The sequence below is a fragment of the Theobroma cacao genome, chromosome 8 (genome assembly GCF_000208745.1).
Source record: "Theobroma cacao cultivar B97-61/B2 chromosome 8, Criollo_cocoa_genome_V2, whole genome shotgun sequence".
Lineage (NCBI taxonomy): Eukaryota > Viridiplantae > Streptophyta > Magnoliopsida > Malvales > Malvaceae > Theobroma > Theobroma cacao.
The window spans coordinates 1,341,342-1,364,270 of NC_030857.1; the positions used below are offsets into that span (position 1 = coordinate 1,341,342).

General features: G+C 32.9%; 4 protein-coding genes across 7 annotated transcripts; 2 read left to right on the top strand and 2 right to left on the bottom strand.

Annotated features, from left to right (window-relative positions):
- LOC18591429 (abscisic acid 8'-hydroxylase 4) lies at positions 1,968-4,890 on the bottom strand. 2 transcript variants are annotated; one of them, XM_018125370.1, is made up of 10 exons: positions 4,604-4,890; positions 4,005-4,326; positions 3,634-3,783; positions 3,285-3,468; positions 3,095-3,174; positions 2,909-2,998; positions 2,747-2,825; positions 2,542-2,648; positions 2,333-2,451; positions 1,968-2,228 (listed from the first exon to the last, which is right to left on the bottom strand). In XM_018125370.1, the coding sequence occupies exons 1-10, from the start codon at positions 4,846-4,848 to the stop codon at positions 2,135-2,137; spliced, it is 1,470 nt and encodes a 489-aa protein (XP_017980859.1). In that variant the 5' UTR covers positions 4,849-4,890; the 3' UTR covers positions 1,968-2,134. The 2 variants fall into 2 exon arrangements, with proteins under 2 accessions (XP_017980859.1, XP_007017598.2); XM_007017536.2 differs by having other exon boundaries at positions 1,969-2,228; positions 2,909-2,995.
- LOC18591430 (jasmonate O-methyltransferase) lies at positions 8,699-11,738 on the bottom strand. The gene is made up of 4 exons (XM_007017538.2): positions 11,569-11,738; positions 11,059-11,463; positions 9,414-9,686; positions 8,699-9,270 (listed from the first exon to the last, which is right to left on the bottom strand). The coding sequence occupies exons 1-4, from the start codon at positions 11,641-11,643 to the stop codon at positions 8,902-8,904; spliced, it is 1,122 nt and encodes a 373-aa protein (XP_007017600.2). The 5' UTR covers positions 11,644-11,738; the 3' UTR covers positions 8,699-8,901.
- Positions 15,850-20,734, top strand: LOC18591431 (inositol-pentakisphosphate 2-kinase). 3 transcript variants are annotated; one of them, XM_018126167.1, is made up of 9 exons: positions 15,850-16,146; positions 16,244-16,361; positions 16,514-16,717; positions 16,814-16,961; positions 17,485-17,525; positions 17,647-17,757; positions 17,969-18,574; positions 18,917-19,118; positions 20,594-20,734. In XM_018126167.1, exons 2-8 carry the CDS (start codon positions 16,257-16,259, stop codon positions 19,073-19,075), a joined length of 1,374 nt encoding a protein of 457 aa, XP_017981656.1. In that variant the 5' UTR covers positions 15,850-16,146; positions 16,244-16,256; the 3' UTR covers positions 19,076-19,118; positions 20,594-20,734. The 3 variants fall into 3 exon arrangements, with proteins under 3 accessions (XP_017981656.1, XP_017981657.1, XP_017981655.1); XM_018126168.1 differs by lacking the exon at positions 20,594-20,734 and having other exon boundaries at positions 15,851-16,146; positions 17,969-18,146; positions 18,348-18,574; positions 18,917-19,400; XM_018126166.1 differs by lacking the exon at positions 20,594-20,734 and having other exon boundaries at positions 15,851-16,146; positions 18,917-19,400.
- Positions 21,804-22,853, top strand: LOC108663126. The gene is made up of 2 exons (XM_018126169.1): positions 21,804-22,060; positions 22,282-22,853. Exons 1-2 carry the CDS (start codon positions 22,052-22,054, stop codon positions 22,630-22,632), a joined length of 360 nt encoding a protein of 119 aa, XP_017981658.1. The 5' UTR covers positions 21,804-22,051; the 3' UTR covers positions 22,633-22,853.

Here is a 22,929-nt window from a genome sequence, read left to right on the forward strand (position 1 = left end):
CCAAGTGTGGGCGTGCCCCTTAATTTGTACATAAAAACCACACAACCTGCATAAAATTAAATGTGTGGGACTCTGTCCTTGAATTTCATTTATATATACATATATATATATATATATATATACGTACATATACATATATACATATATATATACATACACACACATATATATATATATATATATACATACATATATATAAGACAATATGAGGAAAATGATTTTGATAATTTTTATAAAAAAAACTTAAGTCATAAAATATGCACTCCAACATTTAGCTTATTGATTGGTGTATAAATTCCCTGCTTAAAAAATAAAATTCAAATATCTCTTCTCTTAATTATAAAAACTCTTTAAGTCATGAAACATGCTGATTCCTGTGGTATCAAATCGTAGGGGCGATGAGAGAGAGAGAGAGAGGAGGGGGGGGGGCGAGGGGACCTCTCCCTCGGTGCAAATCTAAACCACCCAACCCAAGGGTTAGGACTATGTACCACGTCTTAATTTGCAACTTTCCTTTAATCTTTCTTGTCTACCTTAAGACTACTTTAGCAGACTTGGTATCTTATAAAAAATAATAATTGATAAAAAATTTTAAAAATTTTTACATAATTCATAAAAAAAAAGTAAAGAATGTCAAATATGAACACTTTTGTGTACAAAAAAACTCTCAATTTCAAATTTAATCATAGTAATGTATTGTTTCTTTTATCTGAAAAGATAAATCATAAATACGATGATTAAAGATAAAATTATAGAGATTTCATGTTATAATCTTGAGGAGATTTAGGCTGAAATTTATAAGGACGAGAAGAGAGAGGGTTACTTAATTCTTTTATATATAAAAAATCTAAATTTAATGATTAATTTTTTGTTTATGATAAAAAATTAAAGATGAAATTGTAAATAAACACATTAATAATCTATTCATTATGAAATAAACCAAGCCATAGAAACCACAACAACCAATACCATACATATTGACTTTTGTATTTTGCAATTTTCTTACCTACATACTTTTTCATAAAAAAAAAAAATATTGAACCAAAACATAATACCAAGCCGAAGCATAACGTGGTCCCAATCATTAAAAATTCTTTTATCTTTTTGTTTAAATCCAAAAAAAAAAGATATTTGAACCCTATATTTTAAGTAGAAGATTATAAATCAATCCATGAGTCCAATACTCGGATGCAGAAATTCTTTATCTTTATTTAGTATATCAACTATAAAATTAAAACACGTAATATAAAATTATAAAAAAAAAAATCAAATGAGATCGAGCATTTGTGGTCCTGTCAGGCCATAGAGACCATAGTGAGAAAATTTGCTTCTATCAATCTGATTTGAAACCTTTCACATTTTGTTTGATACATACTTATTAAACTTATAAGAAAATATGCACTAATATATGTGAGAATCAATATTTTACAATTGATTTTCTCGAATTTTAAAAGAGACTTACAACAGAACGTATTTATTTAAACTTTTTTTTGTTTAAAATAACATAACATAAGTTCGTAATTACTCTTTTTCTCTATTTTTTATTTTTTTATTCGCTTTTCTTCACCACATAAAAGATACTAATACATTATATATCCATGATTAGTTAATAAACCTAAATGAATTCTAGTTATACAAGGTAAAAGCAAATGACAAAAGGAAAATGGAGCCGTGGACTTGGGCTCACGATCATGCAAGGCTAAGATTTAATTTGTTGCTCTCATTACCAATAAACGAAACAAATCTCTAGCTCTCGCTTAAAAAATAGGGTTTAGTCTCTTTAATTAGCTCCCCTGTTAGCAAAAGGAAATCTACTGTTTTGTTTTCAGTAACTGTAAGTCAATCTATGGGCTGTGCAATTTGGGCCTGGACAAGAGAAACAGGCCCAAAATTTTAGTTACCTAACCTTTTTATTTTAATTAAATTAATTAATTAATTATAAAATAATATATATTAATACCAACGATTGTCTCTTCTTCTCCCACTTTTAAAGCAAAAGTACCTGTTATTAAATATAAAATTAACTCTCACACCACCTGTTTTCTTCTTGGAAAGAGACCAACTTCTTGTTTAACATTATTAAGTCTTTTAATCGATTATTATCCCCCCTAAATACGCTTGCCGGAGGCACAAGCTAAAGACGTGTCACGTGCACAGGGCAACCACTGCTTAGTCTCGAAAAGAGTGCCCACTTATCAATACTTGAATCCGAGTCTAGCACCTTCCACCTTTAAGAGTAAATTTGAAGAATGTTATAGTGAGAAAATCGTACAAGGTAATTCTGCCCAAAAGAATTGAAAAGAGGGAACAATGTAAGGTAATGGAAGGTTACTTGTAAGTTGTGAGAAGACGGTGGAGAAAGACGAGCATCATAGCTTTGGCCATGTTCATCCCCAAGCAAGTCCTTGCTCCCATTCCAAATGCTAGGAAGCTGTATGGCTTGGATTCATCCTGCGTGCAAAGAAGGATAACACAATCTCCCATAACTTCTCTTTGATTCTTTCCATTTTTTCTCATTGAGAAATATAAACCGAGACTTACATCAAACCTTGAAGGATTGAAATTGTTGGGTTCACTGTAGACCATTGGATCAAGGTGTATTGATCTAACATCAATGTTGACAGTCCATCCTTTCTTCATCTTGTATCCTTTAAAAAAAAGAGAGAACATAATAAATGTGGGGAGAAAAAGCAAAATTTATTGCTATATAGGATAAGAGTTGCTTTTCTGGTGCTAGAAAATGAACCTTCAATCTCACAATCTTGAAGTACAAGTCTTGGAAACCATGGTACAACAGATGCCATTCTCAGTGATTCTTTAACCACCTGTTGATGAATCATGTTCTTGGAGTTCAGAAAACTTAAACAACCCTTCCTAGTTTTTAAATGCATTGTTTGAGTTTGTTTACCTTAGAAGCATAGGGCATTTCGTTAAGATCACCCAGGGTAAGAAATAACTTTTTCGAAGTTTTGTCCAAGAGGTGAAGCTGCTCAGCCTGCTTTAGTCATTACAAAGAAATGCAGAGAAGAATAAATAAAATTATTGAGAATGTGAGTTAGATTATCATGCAACAGAAATTTGTTTTTCCACCAACCTTAATTGCGTCAAGGACATCTTCATTCTCCCCCAGATACTTGACCATCCATGTGATTGCACTTGCTGTCGTATCTTGACCTGATTTTGTAAGCAAATTGCTAATTGATTACATTTTGTTCTCAACACACAAAAAGGAAACAGAACAATGTCATGGAAGCAAAATGGTTTAGTTCGGGGACTCTGGTGACCTGCAATAATCATGGTCAATATGTTATCTTGAATCTCTGCATCGCTTAGTCTATGCAATCCATCCGAACAAGAATTATCATCCTCCAGCAGAAGACGTTGCAGAAAGTCATCAGCAGCAGCATCTAAACCTCTTCTTCGCCTACTAATGATCTTCTCCAATGTGCCCATGATTCTTTTTCTGGCCTGCTTAATCACAGAAAGGGTTTAGTGCTAATTATGATGTGGATTCAATTTTAGGCTGAAAACTCTCAGACGATGATTGTTGGGCTAGAGTCTGGGCCTGATATTTGTACTTTTGAAATCCATTAGTGAAATGATTTGAGCAGTAGACAAGCTTGTTTAAGTGACCTGGAGGCCTTTGTAGAATCTTGTCCAGGGCAACCTCAGAGGGAATGCAAGCATCGCTTTACAAACGTGACCGACATCCTCTTGCAATAGCTCTAATTCTAGTCCGCTCTCCAAACTCAGCAGCATTTTGCACATTGCTTTCAAGGTTATCTGCAGCAATAAAAATCCACAACAGTTTCCTGAGATAGGCAAAATCATGTCTGATAGTCGAGGGTAACTTTACTCCACCTTTTGCTATTGGGGCTTAGATGCAAAGACCCTAAAGCACTCGTGTTCAGGGCCTGGGCATCTGGGCTTTGAAATTACCACTTTGGTCTAAAAGTGATACCCCTCATGGCAAATTATGTATAGTATCTGAATTCTTAACAAACCTGAAGAGCTTCGTCAAGTACGATTACAGTGCCTCCATCTTCCCAGCCACTAAGAGTATGAACAATGAGTTCATCGAACTGTTTAACTAACCGCGATATGGAATTTGTTGAGAACAAATTGACTAAACGGCCACGGAGCAGTTTATGATGCTGTTGAGAAGCACAGAGCAAGCTTTGATTCCCCACTAGCTCTGCAATTGACTTTATGTACCCCTTGGTGAATCTCCCCGAGTCATTGTTGAGGATTGCTTTAGCTGATGAAGTGCTCGACACGAATACATGCGTCTCTCCGAATATGCTGGTTTTGAAGCAATTGCCATATCTGTCAAAAGACTCATAGCCAAAGAACAACGACCCATCGAAACAACAAATTAATTTCCAAATTCAAATCACGCAGACTTTGAACAATTTATATTCTGTAACAACTCGGTCGGATGCTTAAAAGATGTTACTTGTTCTAGTTCCAGACCTCAAAACTTTTTCATGAAAGATGTGTTTTGAAAACGGAGTATAGGAATCTAAATGTTCTGTAATAACTAATAAGTTCTTTTATCTGCTCCAGGAGTTTTCATTGACTCAGGGAGCGGAGAGTTACACACCTGAGACTGCGAACTCGGACAAAGTCATAGAATCCTTTGCCACTGTTGATGGCAGCCATAAACTGGATAGTCTCCCCAATGAAAGGCAATCCTAGACTACCCGGAGGAATATCAGCCCTGGATTCCTGATTAAGCTGCTGCAGCATCTTCCACAACTGACTCGCAAGAAATACCAGGGCAGCAAGAACCAAGACTGCGTACAAACAATGGCAATTAGGACCTACATCTAGCAAAAGCTGAAACATTTTTTCTTGTCTACTGCACTTTGGCAGATGAAATTGGAGAATTGAATCATCACAGCATCTATATAATTTGAACCTTGAACCTCACATTAACCAATGGGATACCACGTGTACGGTTTAAAAACGGTGTGCTGGTGTTTTGGCCTGCAAAAGATTGGCCTCCCGTGCTGGAAACCCGAGTGCGCTTTGAGTGGACGTTAGTACTCTCTGAGCCAGTCGCTGGATGTTTGATGTTTCACCGTAAATGTAAACTATAAAAAGACATCATGATTCACGATGGCATCTTGAAAATATAGTCGTTAATTTATTCATAAAGAATTCTACTATCGCAATGGTTGATTCCTATTGTCATGAAATTTTAGTTTATTGTTAAATTTATTTTATAAAATTATTTTAATCAAATTTATTATTAAATATTAGTTAAATTTTTAATTTTTAATTATAATTTAATTATTTTTATAATTAATTTATTTTTAAGTGAGTTATTTTAATTTTATGTTTATTTTTTTATTTGGTTATTATTTATTAATTTTTATGTTTTTGTAGGAATTAAGGGAATTTGATTTAATTTTGAAAGGTAAAGTGTTAAAAGGTTCAAAAGTTTACTTACATATGTTTTGGTATTTTGACCATAACTCATATTATAAAACTTCAAATGATATGATTTTTAGACCATTGGAAAGTTAAGAGACAAAGCTATAACTTTCATGAGATCACTTTGTCCAGTTCTCCTCTAAGATAAAACAATCACATCAGAAGATGACTAGGTTTACTATTGCTGGAATGGTAATTTTAAGGTTGACAATTGATATTTTGGCCTTTCATTACATTTTTAAACCCAATTAGAATAAGTGGGCTAACTTAGGAGATTTTATATTAAGTTTGTTAGTATGAATAGGATATTTTTATGAGATATTGGGGAGAGAACTTTTGGAGATTCAAGTGACTAAAAGTTGAGGTAAAAACTCAGGAAACAAGCTACAATCAATTGTTTTGTTTTTTTCCTTAACTTTTATTTTTCTTGCTACTCTTAATAGTTGAATTTTATATAATGTTATTTGTCTTTACAATTATGAGTAGTTAATTTTCTTTTTCTAATATTATAATTTAACTCATATATAGTTTAAATTTTTAATCTCTTTCTTACTTATCTTTAATGGAATTTGAATTATTTATTCCAATTTGTTCTTAATACTTTTAATTGCTTGATCACCAGTTAAATTGATTTAGAAACTTAAACAAATTTGGAAAAGAGAGTTTAGTATAAACTAAATTAAAATAACACATGATCATATTAATTGATTTGTCAATAGGATAAAGATATACCTATAGACCATATGTAACCAGATTAGAGCCTGAACTTAATGAGTCTATTTTAATTTCAATTGACATAAGGATATAGTGTTTTGATTAATATAGATATTTTGTTAAAACGAGTCGAGAGATCTTTATAAATAATTGAAGACTCTAAATTAGCAATTCAACCTATTGAAATAAGTTGAGGAAGAGAGTTCAAATTTAGATGAAGTGTAAGGGATATTGTAATTCTAAGCTTGTTTGATTTGCTTTTTACCCAATTATCTTATTGCTTTAATTTTTAATTAAATTAGTATTAGTTGAGTACTTTTAAATTTAATTAGAATTCAGATTTTAATTATTTAAATAAAACTAAATTGTTCTAATTTTAGTATTTAATAAAATTTTAAATCAATTCTCTGTTGAATTGATACTCTACTTGCTTATATACTATCTATTCGATACGTATATTTGTGTAATAAAATTTTAACTAATATTTATCCCTTTTATATGCTGTTACAAGTAATATATATATATAATTAATTAAGCTTTGCTTAAAGTAATTGTACTATTTGGAAGTTTAAGATTCAATTTTTTTTTCAGGATCAAACTATATATGGTACAAAATAGATATCCTCTATCTCATTGGATATCCGTTTAGTAATCTATTTTAAATTTTATATATATTTTTAAGTTATGATTTCATTTCAAGTGAGAGAAGTGTTGACTCTATTAGTTTTTTATGATAGTAAAATATTTTCATTTATTTGTGTCTAATGCTTTTACTTAAGTGTACAGAAAAATTAATGTATGAAATTAATAAATCAATCATTCAAAGTGTATATTAAAAGAAAAGGGGAGATAAAAATAATGAGACATGACTAATTAACAATGAGGAGGCTCATTAAATGAATAAGGAAGAATGTTGGTTGGCTAAGATTCAAATTGGAGAAATGGCGGGTTAAAGAGTTTGAGAAACAGTACCAACTCAGTCAACCAAGAATTAGTCAATCGACTAAGTGCTTATTGTCAGAACTGCCAGAAACAGGGAGCAGAAAACATAGATTAGTTAGCCAACTAAAATATCGATCAGTCAACTAAGAGCATTCTGCTTGCAAATTTGAAAGTTGCACTAAAAGACAAAGTAATGGTTAGAACCGATCCCCAACTGTCTACAACAGCTAGAAAACTGTCAAACTGCCATCAGAGATGTTTCTTCAAATATAAAAAGATATTCCAATGGTTAGAAACAAGTTTTTCAAAAACCTTGAATGAGATTTGAGTTATAGAAAGTTGAAAAACCAAAAAATATTCACTGCATTTGTCTGCACTTAAATACATATTCTTTGAATTTATAATTTGCATTCAATCTTGTATCACTCAGATCAATCAGTGATCATAAGTATTTTTTTTTACTACTTTTCTTGTATTCTTAAAAGTGAGGAAGTCACTCTAAGGAATTATTAAAGCTTGGGACAACTTGATTGTTGTAGGTTGTGGTTGAGCTTTGAAAAAATTACTTTGAGTTTTAGTTTAGTCCGTGAAAAATTAGTGTAAAAGGTTTTGGCTAAGCTTGCTAAAAGCCACTGTAAAGCTTGATGAAAGCTTATAAATTTCACCGATTCTTAGTGGATTTATTGAAAAAATTATTGATTGAATAATCAAGATAGTGGATGTAGATCTTTGACCGAATCACTATAAATTGTTACGCATTATATACTCTGTTTTTATTTTTTTTGTTTTGAAAATTAGTTATTCATTTTATCAATAGTCGATTTGTGCTATTCACCTCCTTCTAACACATATAATTGAGACCAACAAAAAGGTCTTCCATTCAATAGACAAAATAACGTACTTAGAAAGTTTCATTTCTTAAATTTTATCTTATATATTCAATCTTCAACTATCAATAAAAAAAATTTAATCCTTAAATATTAAATTTAAAAACAAAATTTTATTAAATACATAACATAAAATTTTAAAAAATCAATAAAACATCAAATGAGACAAAAAAGTTTTTATTCATATTGTACATCTAATGAAACAAAAAAGTGTCATATTCTTCAGCGGCACAAGCTTCATGCATTAGACTTGGGTATCTACAAGTTTTCCACAAGCTTAATTAGCCGTACCTACTAGCACCTACGTTATAGGATCCTCCACGGCAAGCTGTGAGTTGGCTAGATGCCTAGATTCTTACCCTATTGATTTCGGAGGATGATAGTTGATTCTGCACGTTCTGACAATAGTACCTATGAGTCTGTTCTACATTAAATTGGTACTCAGATTTTATTCGAAGATTTCGGTCGCCGACGATGACTTCTTGGGAGGTTGGAGAAAGATGTCGGATAATCTTAGAGCCACACGTTGAGAAGTTCCAGTAGCCGAACATCGTAATGAAAATTTCACACGTTGAATCGGTCTGACCAAGGCCAATGAGAGTAACGCCGGTAAAATTTGAAGCAAAACAAATTGCACTATTGTTGTACTGTCTACCATCATGTTTCTTCCTGGTGCTTGTGTTCAAAATTTCAAATGCCCTGATTGGTCGTTGGACTTAGAATAATTTAACTTCATGAATATTATTTCTCAAGGAGGAAACAATACATTCTTATTTATCCCAAACTATTACAACTGGCTTCTAGTGCCCGAAGCTTCACTTATATCTCTTTCCTTTGGATTTTATAGTACTCTCCTATGTAAACAGACATACAAAAAATGCAGACCTTTTCGTTAAGATGTTCGTCCAATTGGACTTGATTACCCCTTTTTAATAAGGGAAATCACCAAATTGATGTACTTGGTTCTAGTCTTCGACAAGTGATTCCCAACAATCTCTGCATACCTGCTGAATAAATCATCCATTATATCTTGTCCAATTCCAAAGTGAGATTCCAGCATTGATTCCACCACGGCTCTGATGGTTTTTGCCACTCGCTGTCCGATCAATAGTTTCCCTTGTGCTGTCTGGACGTCACTGACAGCACCTCCATCCCAGTCGATTTCAAAACCTTCAAGGCGATCGATCACGAAAGACCCTACCTTTTGTATCTCCACCTTAATTTCCTCAGCACAGGGAGCATAGTAAGGGGCATTGAAAGAATCAACTTTTGCCTCTTCAATCAGACCCTGGAAAGTCCACCGTCTTAGTTAGTTTGTCAACCTGGAAAGCTCATTCCACTTTCAAGGATTGATTCTAATCCAATCCTTCATGTGATTCTTTCTTTAAGGGGAAAAGATAAGGGAACAATGATGTGAAATTTCGTGTATACCTCTCTAACCAGGCTCATTATTGCTTGGGCTAACAGCTCCCAGTGATGGCAGCTTTCTTCAGTTGTGGGATCAGTGGATCTCCTGCCCATGAAGGAAAGAACCATGCGGCCACCGGGAACCAATTCTTGCGAACGTGACTCTATGAACATTGAAAAGTCATTCTGGAACTGCAATGAGTACGCATTCAGCACGCTTTGAGGGCTGCTTTTTGATATATAGACCTTTCCCTTATTCAAAGGAGCGAGAGCCTTGCTCTCCAGGCCAGGCGGAACCTGTACAAATTCAGCATTCCTTCCTTAGCATACTAAACCTAACGTACATTAGTCATTAATAACAAGAACATTGAGATTATTTCTCTCAACGTGGCTACAAGTTTAACATATTAATTAAGTAGGACAATTTCCCTACTTAATTTCATATCAATATAGAAATTTTTGATAGTGACCTCCATCTGTACTAAAATTTCAATAAAAATTTAAAATATTATCTGAATTCAACTTCGTATCAGATATAATTTTGATATTTATTTTTTGCAAGTTTGATTTATAAATGAAATTCAAAAATTTTATTTTCAAGAGCAGATTTAATTTACTTTTATATATACATAAGATATATAATGACAAATTAATGAGATTTATATGCAAATTAATTCTATGAGAAGTGGGAATAAACTGATTGATGGACAGCCCACCATTTCAATTTCTTATCTAATATTAGATTTGAGATTTTTTTCGATAATGTCGGTATTATCATTTAGTCATAAAGTGTCCTTTCATACGTACATATATAAAGATAAAATTTTAATATTTTTTTAAATAAATATTTTTAAAATTATGAATATATAAAATATATAAATAATATACCGAATTCAAATGCAACATTAGACACGAATAGGTTGCCCACGGTTCCCGTGAATGATTGGCCCACAATTGGATAATGATACGACGGTAGCGATAGTTATTGGACATCAAAGACTACCACCGCCCAGCACAACTACCATTGTCTTCCTTCCCTAAAATTTCTTTAGGTATTTATTTCCTTCTATTATTATTTTTTTTGCAAACTATTTCCTTCTGTTATTACTATTGCTTTGGTCAAAAATCAGCAAGCGTTAAATGATTAATTAAATCTATTAAAATATTTTATGATAAAAAGTAAATAATTAAGTTATTTTTATTATTTAATTAAAAACTTTCGTATTTATAACAAATGTCATTTTTGTTTTGATTATGAAAATAGTATCGATAATATTTTTTAACATAATTTTTGAACAATCGGATGAAAAATATTTCAACAAGCAAAGTATTATTAATTTAACGGATATTGATTTTAACAATAACAATTACACACACTATCATATTTTAAATTTAATTTTAAATAACTTAAAATATTTATTAAGTGATTAGTATTCCATATATATCTTGATTTGATATTATATAGTAATTCCAGTGGATGATATCGCCTGCCTAAAAGTTCCTCAAATTCTCATAATATATATGAAAAAGGAATCAATTCATCTACTACGAGTCTACGATCAAGGTTCTAAATAAAAGGAAGACTATAACAAAAATTTATGGCTGTCACTCAATAACAGTTTAGGTGGTTGTTGAAACGTGAACTCTTTTTCCATCATTTCACACTAACCTGGGAGAGCCAGTGAAGACTGGAAGAAGAGTGCACGAAGTGAAGGCTCTTGCTAGGGAACAATCTGCCATAGAAGGAGCCTGCTACACCAGATATATAGCAGGATCCGCACCCGATGCCCTTCTCTTCTTTCAGTCTGTGGTAGAATGCCGGTAATGACATGAATATGTAATTGAAATCATTGCTGTAGAGATCATTCAGGTACACCCTAAACTCCGGTACCGGGCGGCCGAGACGACGGCTTGTGGTTTGTACCATGTCCATGATCTCGGAGATCACGGATAAGGTGTTGGGTCCTGACGAGCAACCCAAGTCTGCAATTCCCATGCTCTCTAGGACATTGTTGCACGAGATTTCATGTACTGCTTCCTCTATGATTGGCTTCCCGACAGATATGATTTTGCTCTACAAAAATCGAAAGAAAAGGCAAGACATACATTTAAGTAAAAAACCAACCAACATTTAAACGGCAAACAGGTATATGAGATTTCGAAAGGCGAAGACAACCACCTGAACCGTCGAGTTCTTTGCATAACTAGTCTCTCCATTCCCTTTGTTCATGTGAAGTACTTGCATTACTTCCATTATTTCTCTGTCTCGTCCTCTCTTTTGCTCTCTGAGAGTTGTACAGAGAAGGGCAGAACGAAGAGTGGAGGGTATTTCGTGCCCTATTTATGGTCTGATGAGCTTGGTCGGAGGCGAAGCTTAATTATCTCTTGTAAAAGTAATAAATGTGGCTGCGTGGTTGAGGTGCATTCAGTAAAAAGTAATATATATGGTTATAAAAAAAAGATAAATATTGTATTATATATAATTATATTTAGGTACTTATCCGAAGATAAAAAATCGGATTATTGATTATATTCTTACATAATTGGATTTAATTATACTTTCATAAAAATTTAAGATAAAAATTTTAATTTTGATATATTTTATATTAAATTTTAAAATTTTTTATAATATAAATATACAATACTTTTCAATATAACAAATTAAAAAATAATTTTAAAATATAAAAAATTAAGAATATTAAATATCTAAAAAACGAATTTCGATTTTGATACATTTTAAAATTAAAAGATGGACAAGAAAATGGCCATCGTAACCAAACATTAAACGTTTAAATAAAAAAAATACATAAAGCGGGCCCTACCCTATCTCCAATTCGCCATACTTAGGCATCTGATGCATGATTGATTGATTAAGTCGCTCGTTTGCCTACCTTTTAGTAGCAAATATCTAATCTAGCAAACATTGATTGTAACGATAAGAATGAAGTGCACGTATCACGTTTTATATTTAATTATAAGTAACTTGTGACATTTAATTACGTACTTAGTATTTAATGTATGTGTTAATTTGATATGATAGTAATTTCGGTAGATAATATTGCACATTCAAAGTTCTTCAAAATCCCATAAAATGAAAAAGTCCAATTATAAGATTATAATGAACTAAGTGGCTAAGCTTTTGTTTTTATCTTCATTTTGAAACCACCCGACCCAAGGATCAAGACTATGTACAATGTCTTTACAGTTTTTCTTAGATCTGGTAATTTTGAATACGACAAGATAATATATGGATTAAACAGGTTTTGAGTTTAGTGTTAATGTGTTTCGTGTTTAATATGATAAACACGTTTACTTAATCTTGTTATTGTGTTTAAATGTATATACGTGACACATTTATTAACATATTAAAAATTAATAATTAAAAATTATTTTAATCTTATATAAATAATTTTAAATAATTTTTTAATATTTTTTTTAATTTTATAAAAGATATAATATAATTATACATGCTCAATCTTAATTTTTAACTTTTAGTGATTATTTGATGTTATTATTATTTTTGTTTTATTATAATTATAAATTTTAAATTTCAATAATAAAATTATATTTAATTGTAAATATTTTTATTTAATCGTGTTAAACGTGTTAATTACGTCGTGTTACACGTGTATTAAACGTATATGTGTATGTGTTTCAAATTTAAAATACTAATGTTAAACGTGTTGTATTCGTATTTAACCTTAACGTGTTTCGTATCTAATCGTATCTGACACATTTATGATACGTTAACACGAATTGTCAAGTCTAGCTTTCTTTTAATCTTTCTTATCTACTTTAGGACCACCTTAGCCCACATGAAAAATTAATAATAAATAAATAAATTTATATATATATATATACACACACACGAAATTCATCAAAAGAGATAGGATAAAAATGTCAAATGTAAACACTTTTGTGTACAAAAAAAATCTCAATTTCAAATTTAATTATAATAATATATCATTCTTTTTTTTCTCTTCATTAATTAAATATCTCTTATAGCTTTTCAAAAAGACAAATCATAAATACGATAATTGAAGATAAAATTATAGAGATTTCATGTTAGAATCTTGAGGTGATTAGGTTGAAATTTATAACGACAAGACTGAGAGAGGGTTATTTCTTATTTATATATAATCTAAATTCAATGATTAATTTTTCATTTATGATAAAAAATTAAAATTAAAATTATAAATAACACATTAATATAATCTTTTCATTATGAAATAAACCAAGCCATAGAAACCACAACCACCATTCACTCGGTCTCTTTCAATACATATTGACTTTTGTATTTTGTAAATTTTCTTACTTACATACTTTTCAAAAAAAAAAATATTGGACCAAAACATAATACCAAACCGAAAGTATAGCATGGTCCTCACCAATTCACCATAGTATTAAGCCGAATAGAGACTGTTTATCTTTAGTGTTTCAACCATAAAATTTAGTTTGGTCTCAACAATAACATTAATCCGAATAGAGATTTTTTTATCTTTATTTAATGTCTAATCAATCATAAAATTAAAACACGCAATGTAAAATTATACATATCAAATGAGAAAACATTTCTATTGGTGTCTAGCCGTAGAGGTCACACCGCTTTCACATTTTGTATGGAACATAATCTTTTGTCCTTGCATAGTTCTAAGGGACACTGAAAAATTCAGTGTCCTTGAGACATACACAACTTTCCGCCTGCGTACATGAATTGAATTGTTTTCCACCGCATGTTGAAGAGCACCGACGATTCCTCAGCAACGAATAAGGAGTGGGGATCGAATTCGACCAAACTTGGACCTTGCGAATTACCCTTTCTGCATGAGTGTCATCATGCAGCATTTGCCAGGATATTGCCCCACGCCCATTTTTTCCCCCCCTCAATCAAAACGTTTATTTATTGCGTTGCATGTACAACGAGCTAAAAAGGATCTTACTTCCCTATCGGGAATTTAACATGCTCTAATGCGTATGAGAATCAATTTGCAGTTATTTTTCTCGAGCTTATTTTAAAAAAAATTTATAACGGAACGTGTATATTTGAAAATAACGTATTTATTTTAACAGCCTTCTAACTCAAATAACATAACATAAATTTGTGATTATTATTTTCATCTATTTTTTTAATATTATTATGTTATATATCTACTAATTAGGTAATCAACCTAAATGAATTAATCTAGTTTTGCAGCTGCATATACAGAAGTAAAAGCAAATGACCTCTAACTCCTGCTTAAAATGTAGGGTTTAGTCTCTTTAATTAGCTCCCCTGTTACAAAATGAAATCTATTCTTTTGTTTCTGCAACTACAAGTCAATCTATGGCCCCAGAGATTTGGGCCTCGACAATAGAAAGGTGTCCCATGATTTCAGTTACATTACTTTCCCCCTCCTCCACTTTTAAAGCAAAAAGGAAGAAGTTGACGGTACTAGTAAACTTGACTTATCTTTAAGTTGCTTACAAACTCCTAAAGTCAAATGAAAGTACTTTTTATTTTCTCATTTTCAACATATTTTTTCATGAAAAGAATAGCACCAACTTTCGCTATTTAAATATCTTGGATTGAATTAAACACAAACAATTATTCCAAAAATGTTATTTTTATCAAATTCATCGATCAATTTATTTACAATATAGAGAATATGTTGAATTTTTTGATCATCCAATTGAGTTTCGAGAGATTCGATACGCAAGATAAAATTTTTCAATCTCGAATAAAAAGTTTACGAATTTGACATCCACTCAATCAACCATATTTGATGACATAAAAGGGAATATTGGGTGTTTTTTATTTTCTTTCCCCTTTTGCTTAGCATTTCAACTCCAAAAGTCATGCTCTAAGCTATTAGGAATAAAACGTGCTAATTTTCCCCCTTTGCAGATAAGATTTAAAAGAATAATACTACCTTTTATTTTATTTTGGAATTTCTTTTGTATGTTATTCCTCATCCTAATGCCCAATTATTTGCTGTCAATAATTCTCGTCATTTAAGGCCAATACCTTAGGCTATAAGAATCTTTGTTATCTACCGCTAGTCTCGTGCTTTCGCAAAATATTCTTGCGTAAATTGGGATTTTATGATTCGATTCAATAATACTAATTTATATTTCTTTTTTATTTTATTTCGTAAATCAAAAGTGTTGTTATAATTATTTATTTTTTTAGTCTTCATAATATTTAAAATTTTTTAAAATAAAATAAAATAAGTACAAATATAATAATACTAGTGTTATTGCTTAATCTCGGACTGTCCCCATCCCAATTCACTTCTTAAAAAGGCAATCTATTTTTCCATTTTTGGATCCACCAAAAAGAAAAAAGAGAAAAGGAATTGTCGTTTTATGCATCGACTTTTACAATTCCATGTCGTTCCAGGAATCTCGAATCCAAAGGGGCAAATTGCCAAAATTCTCTCTACTTTTTTAATTATCTGGGGGTAAAATGACACATAAATCCACATCCCCGTTTCCCAATACTTTCAGCAAAAAGCGGCCAATTCTTTTTTATTTTTTAAATTTATTTTATTGAGTCAAACTAAAAGCTGCGCTAATACTGATTGCAGTCTCGCTTTTTTCTATTTCTTCAAAAAAAAAAAAAAAGGAAGAAGATAGCTCCAACACCCTTTACGTTTTATTAAAATCAAAATTCCGCCTTCTTTTCTGTTCGCAATTTATTTCCGATTTTTCGGCTGTGATTTTCTCGATTATTTAGTGCTTTTACTTTAATCGCATTGTTCTTAGATTTTCCGATCTGGTACAGAATGCATTTTAAGTTTTTTTTTTTTTACTATTGGATTTTAGCTTTTTGTTTTTATTTTTGATTATGCTTTTTATTGGTGAATGAATCGCAGCCGCCTTAGATAAATGGAGAAAGTGGTTTTAGAGCAAAAGGATGCAGTTGATTGGGTGTATAGAGGGGAAGGAGCTGCTAATCTTGTTCTCGCTTACACTGGATCATCTCCCGCATTTGTAGGTTCCTCCAGCGATTTTTTCTTTTTTTTGAGAATTTTGAATCTATTAAGAAACTGAAAGTGGAGTAGAAAATTGAATTTGTTTTTATTCAATTTCGTTGCTTATTTCTTTTTTTTTTTTGTTTGGAATTTTATTGATAAAATAATAAGATCGGGAAAGTGATGCGAATACAAAAGTCACCACGGAACGACAAAAATGGAGTGAACGGAAACGGATCTTTAACAACGCAGGAGCAGCTCCTTTGGCGAGAAGATATGGAGCTTACGGCGTCGCCAAACAGAGAGATCGTTGAGCAACTTTACGTTAAGCATGTCATGAGCCCGTTGTTAGGCCCAAAACATGTTGATGCTGGGGTATATAAATATATAAATATCCTGGTTTTATATAATTGCTTATGCTTGAAAGTTAAGGTGGTTGATTTTTGGATTCTTGGTCTTTGAGTTTGGCAGATACGTGTTCGTGTTACTAAGGAATTCCTCGAGTCTGTTGATAACAATGTGATTTGTCAACGGCCCGCTTGGCGCGTGGATTCATCACAGGTTGATGCAAATCGTGATACTGCGCTGATCATATCCGATCACTCAGTCTTTCCAAATGGTAATTTCGCCTTCTCCTGATCTAGTGTGATGTATTTTCCCATGTTGTACATAGGTGATAGGTCTCTAGCTGCCTTCCAGTCTTATCCTTATAGGAGCGAACATACTAGCAGAACATACTTTCTCTAGGATGTAGGTTGCAAACTGTTTACCTGGTAGTACAGATTTGGAAGTAGCTCTCAGTATATTGTTTATTTGGAAATTTGTATATCTTAAATTACTTTGTGCAAACTGGCCAGTTGAAGCATTGTTGTTCTTAATGTGATTTTGTTGACTAGATTGCTATCTCATACTCATGCAATGTTATTCATGTGTGAAAATCCAGGAGCTGGAAAACAGCTAATAGACGTGTATGTGGTCTTCTGCATTTTTCATTTTCCTAGAACTTATCTCATATGTCAGAATATGAGTAGTTAAATCTAAACAAATATGAACCTAGATTTCCATTGCAAATGATTAAATTAGTTTATGAAATAGCAAAGAATCTGTTGGGTTTTTATATCATTGCACTTTCCTCATTTCAGGTACTCTGAAAGGTGGACCATGTGTAACCGTTGAGATAAAGGTGGATTTCTTTTATGCCTATTTTCCTCAATTTATTTGTGTGATCAACTTATATTTTTGGTGCGTTATACATTTTTGTTTGCTCTACTAAGTTTTACCTTCCTTTCGTTTCCATAAAGTAGCCCAAATGTGGATTTCTCCCAATTTCAAGATTCATAGCTGAAGAAAATGCTCTTAAAAGAATCATAACTAGGTTCAGAATGCACCAAGCACTGAAGTTGCATAAACAAGAGGTAACTTTTGTTTCTTCACATTACTGGGTGTTTGTTGGAGCTAGGTTATTAATTATTCCACATGCAAGGGATGAATGTCTATTCTAGCATCAACCCACCCCTTCCCCCCCCCCCCACAATATATTACCTAATATGGCCATTTTGTTGATATATATGTTTATTCTCACTTTTTTAATGATTCTGACAGTTTCTAAAAATATTTACTTTACAGATATCAGAATATAGTGAATATAATCCACTGGATCTATTCTCTGGATCCAGAGACAGGATCTGTAAAGCTATCAAAGCACTATATGCCACTCCTCAGAACAATTTCCGTGTATTTTTGAATGGTTCTCGTGTATTTGGGGGCTCAGGTGGTGGCACAGACAACACCACTGTTCTGGTTGGTGAGGCCTTTGAAGATGCACTTAAGAGTGTCATTCAGGCAGATAATGGCCTGCGCACAACAAGTTTTATACAGCTTGTTGCTGACACAGTTTATACTTGTGGAGTATTAGATCAACTTCTTGAAGTTCAGAAGCTTGATGCTTACGACATTGAAGGGGCGATTCATGCTTATTATAACATAATTTCTCAACCTTGTGCGGTTTGTAGAGAATTAAGTAATGACAAATTATCACACCAGTATACCTCCTTGCACTCCATTCCGTTAGATGAAAGCTTGAAGATTGTGAAGGACTATTTGATGGCTGCAACTGCAAAGGACTGCAGTTTGATGATTAGTTTTAGACCAAAGGAAGATGGAGAGTTACAATCAGGGTCCTCTAAAAATTCTGTATATCTAGGATCAACTAACCAGGTTTTTGAGTACAAGGTAAGCTCCTTTGCCATTGTCATAGAGTTTCAGTGTTCATTGTTAGTACTGAAATTATTTAGTATTGTCATAGCATTTGAATGAAATTGCTCAAAATACTTTGTCTGCATGCTTTGGGTTGTTGTTTAAAACTACTTCAATTCAAAATTTTTTGATGGTTTGAAATTAAAATGTTCTCAGGAGCTATTCTAATTTGCTCAATCTTTAAATGAACCTAGAAAAACTATATGGCTCTTTCTTTTACTATATTGAGGAAAAGTTTTTGGGCTGAAATCAAAGTCCTCTGTGGCAAGGTTTCGTCTCTTCCTACATATATATTTTATCTAATTTGCAAATTTCTAGGTGTATTTCATTGATCTGGATTTGAAACCTTTGAAGAAAATGGAGTACTATTACAAATTAGATAAGAAGATAGTTAGCTGCTATTCTCAGAAGGTGAAAACTGAGCATCGAGCAGATAAAGCTGTTAGAATGGATTCCTATGGAAGTGTATCGAGATGAAAGATATGCCTCTGAGACAACTTGTTTATTGAAGATTCTACTGGTAAGTGCAAGTAGTTCTTATATGTTTCCTAAACTGTTGTTGTAAAAGTAAAGGTTGTAAAGTGCAGATGGGTATTGCTCATCTTTAGGCTCAAATTCTTCCTTCACCTCTTTTTGGGGCTTTTGGATTTCCCTTTCTTGGGGAATCTGTTGTCTGTATCTTTTGCTTAAAGATTTATACTACTTAATTTCTTTTTCGTTTCCCTCCTTTTCATGTGGAAACTGAATGATCCTCTACTTTTACAGCAGTTGGATATTCACTGATTTATATCAGATTTACCTATGTGTTAATCCTTTTTCCAATTTGTTGTGCAATGACCAATGTAACATGGACTGCCTTTAAATCAGATAAACCATGTGCATAACTCTGTAACTCGCTATGCAGTTTGTCTTACACTTACCAGAGTTCAGTTACTTGATGATTTACCAAAATCTTTACTCCTATACTTTGTTCTTTCTAGTCTATGACATAAATTCTCTCTGTGTTTTGTAAAGCTATAATATTTCTCAATTCTCAACCCCTTGAAGTAAAATCACCTTCCACTTTTGAGGTATTAAGTTGTCAAGAATCATCTATGCTGAGGCTATGCAAGACCTTTTTTCCATTTGAACTTGAAACGTTTCCTTTGAATTGCTTTTGTATTCAGCTCTTATCGGCTAGTATTGTGGAGAAAGATAATTAATCATGTTCGAGAGAGTTAATGCATTTGAATTCTTGCAATGTTATAAATTTGTAAATTGTAATGCTACCACACATACATTTCTCATCTGGTTTCAGAGGGAGAACTGGTTAAAATCTTCTCACCATTTACTAGTGGGGGCTTAACAGGAGAGAAAGAAAAAATGACAGACCATAAGGGTTTGGGCTAACAGGGAAAATGATGTGTCAACTACTCACTGCCATTATATCTTGAGCCCACGTGCCCAATTAATTCATACAGCTGGATGTTAAATTTACTGTTTCTAGTGGGAACTTTGTTGGTATCTTGTGGTGATGTTGAAGTTATTAGCTGACTTTCTTAAATGTACTCTTGCTTAAAAGCTTATTGAAAAGCAGAATTTTTGTGTGAAAACCTATCTAATCAATTCCCTTCTTTATTTCCTTCTTAAGCCTGATTATTTTGTGTAATGTTTGCATGTGAAGGAATCTAACGTAATAAACTTCTTACAACAACTACTTGAAGATATGAAGGGGACCTTGATTTTCAGATAACATTAATGTTTGTAGTTTTTTTTCTTTAACAAAGTGGTGCATCTTTCTAGACAGCTTGAAGCTCTGTTGTTTTTTAATTTTGAGCTAATCTTCTGTGTGAGGTTAATTACCATGGTCTATGGTCTCCTCGGCCATAAGCCTGTAATCATACAAGCATTTGATTTGAAGATATGAAAGCTCTACGATGTTTTGGGGCCTTGCATATGTGCCAAATTAGTGCAATTCTGTCTCCTGTTCCTTTGAAGTTATTCCCCTTTGTGTAGTTTATATTGGAGTTTTGTAGACCTTTTGTCCAATCAGAGCTGGACAGCTGGAGATGCCAGTTCTAAAGTGCTTGGACCATTGAAGGGGGGTACTCTGAGTTACGAGAGTTATATGTCTGCAACTTCGACATATTTTTGGCTTGCCAGGTATATATGTTCTATACTTCAATGTAATTTGCTATAGGTTCAGATAATTCCAGACTTTGTTATTAGAAAGCCATTTTAATGCTTTGGAGATTGTTTCTTACCTTTCTTTGTCTTTTCGATTCAAGGAAATTCCTAGACTACCCTTTACTCCTGCTTTTAAACTTACTTTGGATGTGTGGACAAGGCAACTCCAAGCCTCAAACTTCTAGTCCACTGCCTGCCTACAACGACCTGTGCTTCTTTTTTTTTGTTTGCCTATGATTATGGGGAATAATTATCTGACATCACAGCCTAAAGTCATTAATGTTTGAGTGGGATAAAACAACTTCCTATTTCAGGTCTCAGTTTTGTTAGCTTAGAAAGTTTAAGCTTTTGCCTTCATTGCTGAATGGCCATCTCTACTATAAAATCAGCTGGTTTTTAGACTGCCAAGAAGGCTTGCTTGAACCATATTGGTCAAGTTCTCTTCCTCTTATAATCTCCTAAGTATTTTATAGTTGAAGGCTTGGGTTAAAAAGGACCTAAATGAGTGGTACAAGTCTTAGTTTTGCCCATTCAGTTTGACCTGCCACTGACGCACACACAAACTCTCTCATCTTCCCAAATGTTACTAATAATAGAAAACCCTGCTAAAGTTGTACTGAAAAACTCTAGGTCCTAGGATTGACAGCCTTGTGCAATCAGAATGCAATGTTCTATCTGGTTACTCTAACAACATCCTCAAATAAAGCATCTGACTGTCTACTCTGTATAAATGATTGTTTGGGCAGCCTACTGGAACTTTTCACAGAATCAATGTCATACATGTATGAGCTACTGCTTGTATGATTTACTTTTAGCATTAGAATAGTTTTCCTTAATGACTAGGAGTTACTTTGTGAGCCAGGAAAAGTGCTACATAGGTATGTTACATTCAAAATTGATTCAAGGTCATTATGAGTGAGAATAATGAAGCCATGTTTTTGTTTCTATGCCTGTGTCACTGTGTGTGTGGTGTTTGGGTGTGTAAAAAATTCACATTTAATGAGCATGATGCCATTGGTAACCCAATCAATAACCTTCTGACTGGCATTTACTTGTCACCAACTAACACTGTCAGTCCATTTAGTTTCCAACCAAACTTCTATCCGAAAGCATAGGAAAAACCGTACTCAAAAACACTTTTAAAATTACATGTAATCAAATGAAGTTGAGAGAAGTAGTAACAATTTATACTATATAGCAAGTTTGGGATCCATTACTTTATCCTGGAAAAGCTTGTTCTCATTCAACATTATACAATTGTAGTTAGTGTGTGCTTTATTCAAAACCATGTCAAAGGTTTCCTTTCCCCTGAAACCCACTTAGCTCCCATATAGCTTTATGCTATTTGATGTTTGTTCTGTTATGCATTTAATTTTTGACTCATCATTCTGCTCTGCCATTCTCTCCCTGCACTGACATCCTACAGTACTTTTAGTGCTCACATGACATTGGATTGAATGTCTGTTCTGAGATTAGATAAAATACTGCAGAGTCTGACTCCTTTTTTTCTGGTGCAGAAAACTATCCTGTCAGTGGAGCTCCTCTGCCCAAGGTGCAGGCAGAAGGTAATGAAGGTAATCTCTGACGTTGTCGGGATAACTTCTATTGTCCTCGATCCATCCAAAAATACGGTAACTGTGACAGGTGAAGCTGATCCGGTTAAGATCATTAAGAAGGTCAGGAAATTCCGAAAACATGCATCGATCGTAAGTGTAGCAGCTGCAAAGGATGAGAAGAAGGATGAGAAGAAGGTCGAGAAGAAGGATGACCGGAGAGATCTTGTGGTTTACACCCCAAAGACGTGCCATAAATGTGATGTCTGGTATGTTGTGGGCGATGATCTTTACACTTACTGTTCCATTCTGTAATTAACATCTCCATATTCCACAATTTAGCGTCTGTTGTAAATTTATATTCTAGTTTCATGGATTCCAAGAACCCTAAATTCAGAAGAGGAACTCCATTCCTTTTGCAGCAGCTAAAGATAAGGCACAGTAACTTTTTCCTAGTATACCAGAAACCGTCATTGCTTCCACCAAAATGTCTTCTGCAAATTTTAGAATATTTAAAGTTGCTTGTTTTCTTTTTTTGAATGATCTTTTTCCTTCCTTGGATTTTTGCCAAGGCATGTTGGATGCAAATGGCAATGATTGTTACTGTTTTCA

Coding starts and splice junctions, on each gene's coding strand:
- LOC18591429 (XM_018125370.1), bottom strand. CDS start 4,848: ATGTTTCAGCTTTTGCTAGATGTAGGTCCTAATTGCCATTGTTTGTAC. Junction 4,327..4,603: donor GTCCGAGTTCGCAGTCTCAG/GTGTGTAACTCT, acceptor GTCTTTTGACAG/ATATGGCAATTGCTTCAAAA. Junction 2,229..2,332: donor CGTCTTCTCACAACTTACAA/GTAACCTTCCAT, acceptor TTACTCTTAAAG/GTGGAAGGTGCTAGACTCGG.
- LOC18591430 (XM_007017538.2), bottom strand. CDS start 11,643: ATGGAAGTAATGCAAGTACTTCACATGAACAAAGGGAATGGAGAGACT. Junction 11,464..11,568: donor CAAAGAACTCGACGGTTCAG/GTGGTTGTCTTC, acceptor CGATTTTTGTAG/AGCAAAATCATATCTGTCGG. Junction 9,687..11,058: donor GTCTTCACTGGCTCTCCCAG/GTTAGTGTGAAA, acceptor GAATTTGTACAG/GTTCCGCCTGGCCTGGAGAG.
- LOC18591431 (XM_018126167.1), top strand. CDS start 16,257: ATGGAGAAAGTGGTTTTAGAGCAAAAGGATGCAGTTGATTGGGTGTAT. Junction 16,718..16,813: donor CAAAACATGTTGATGCTGGG/GTATATAAATAT, acceptor TGAGTTTGGCAG/ATACGTGTTCGTGTTACTAA. Junction 16,962..17,484: donor TCACTCAGTCTTTCCAAATG/GTAATTTCGCCT, acceptor TCCTCATTTCAG/GTACTCTGAAAGGTGGACCA.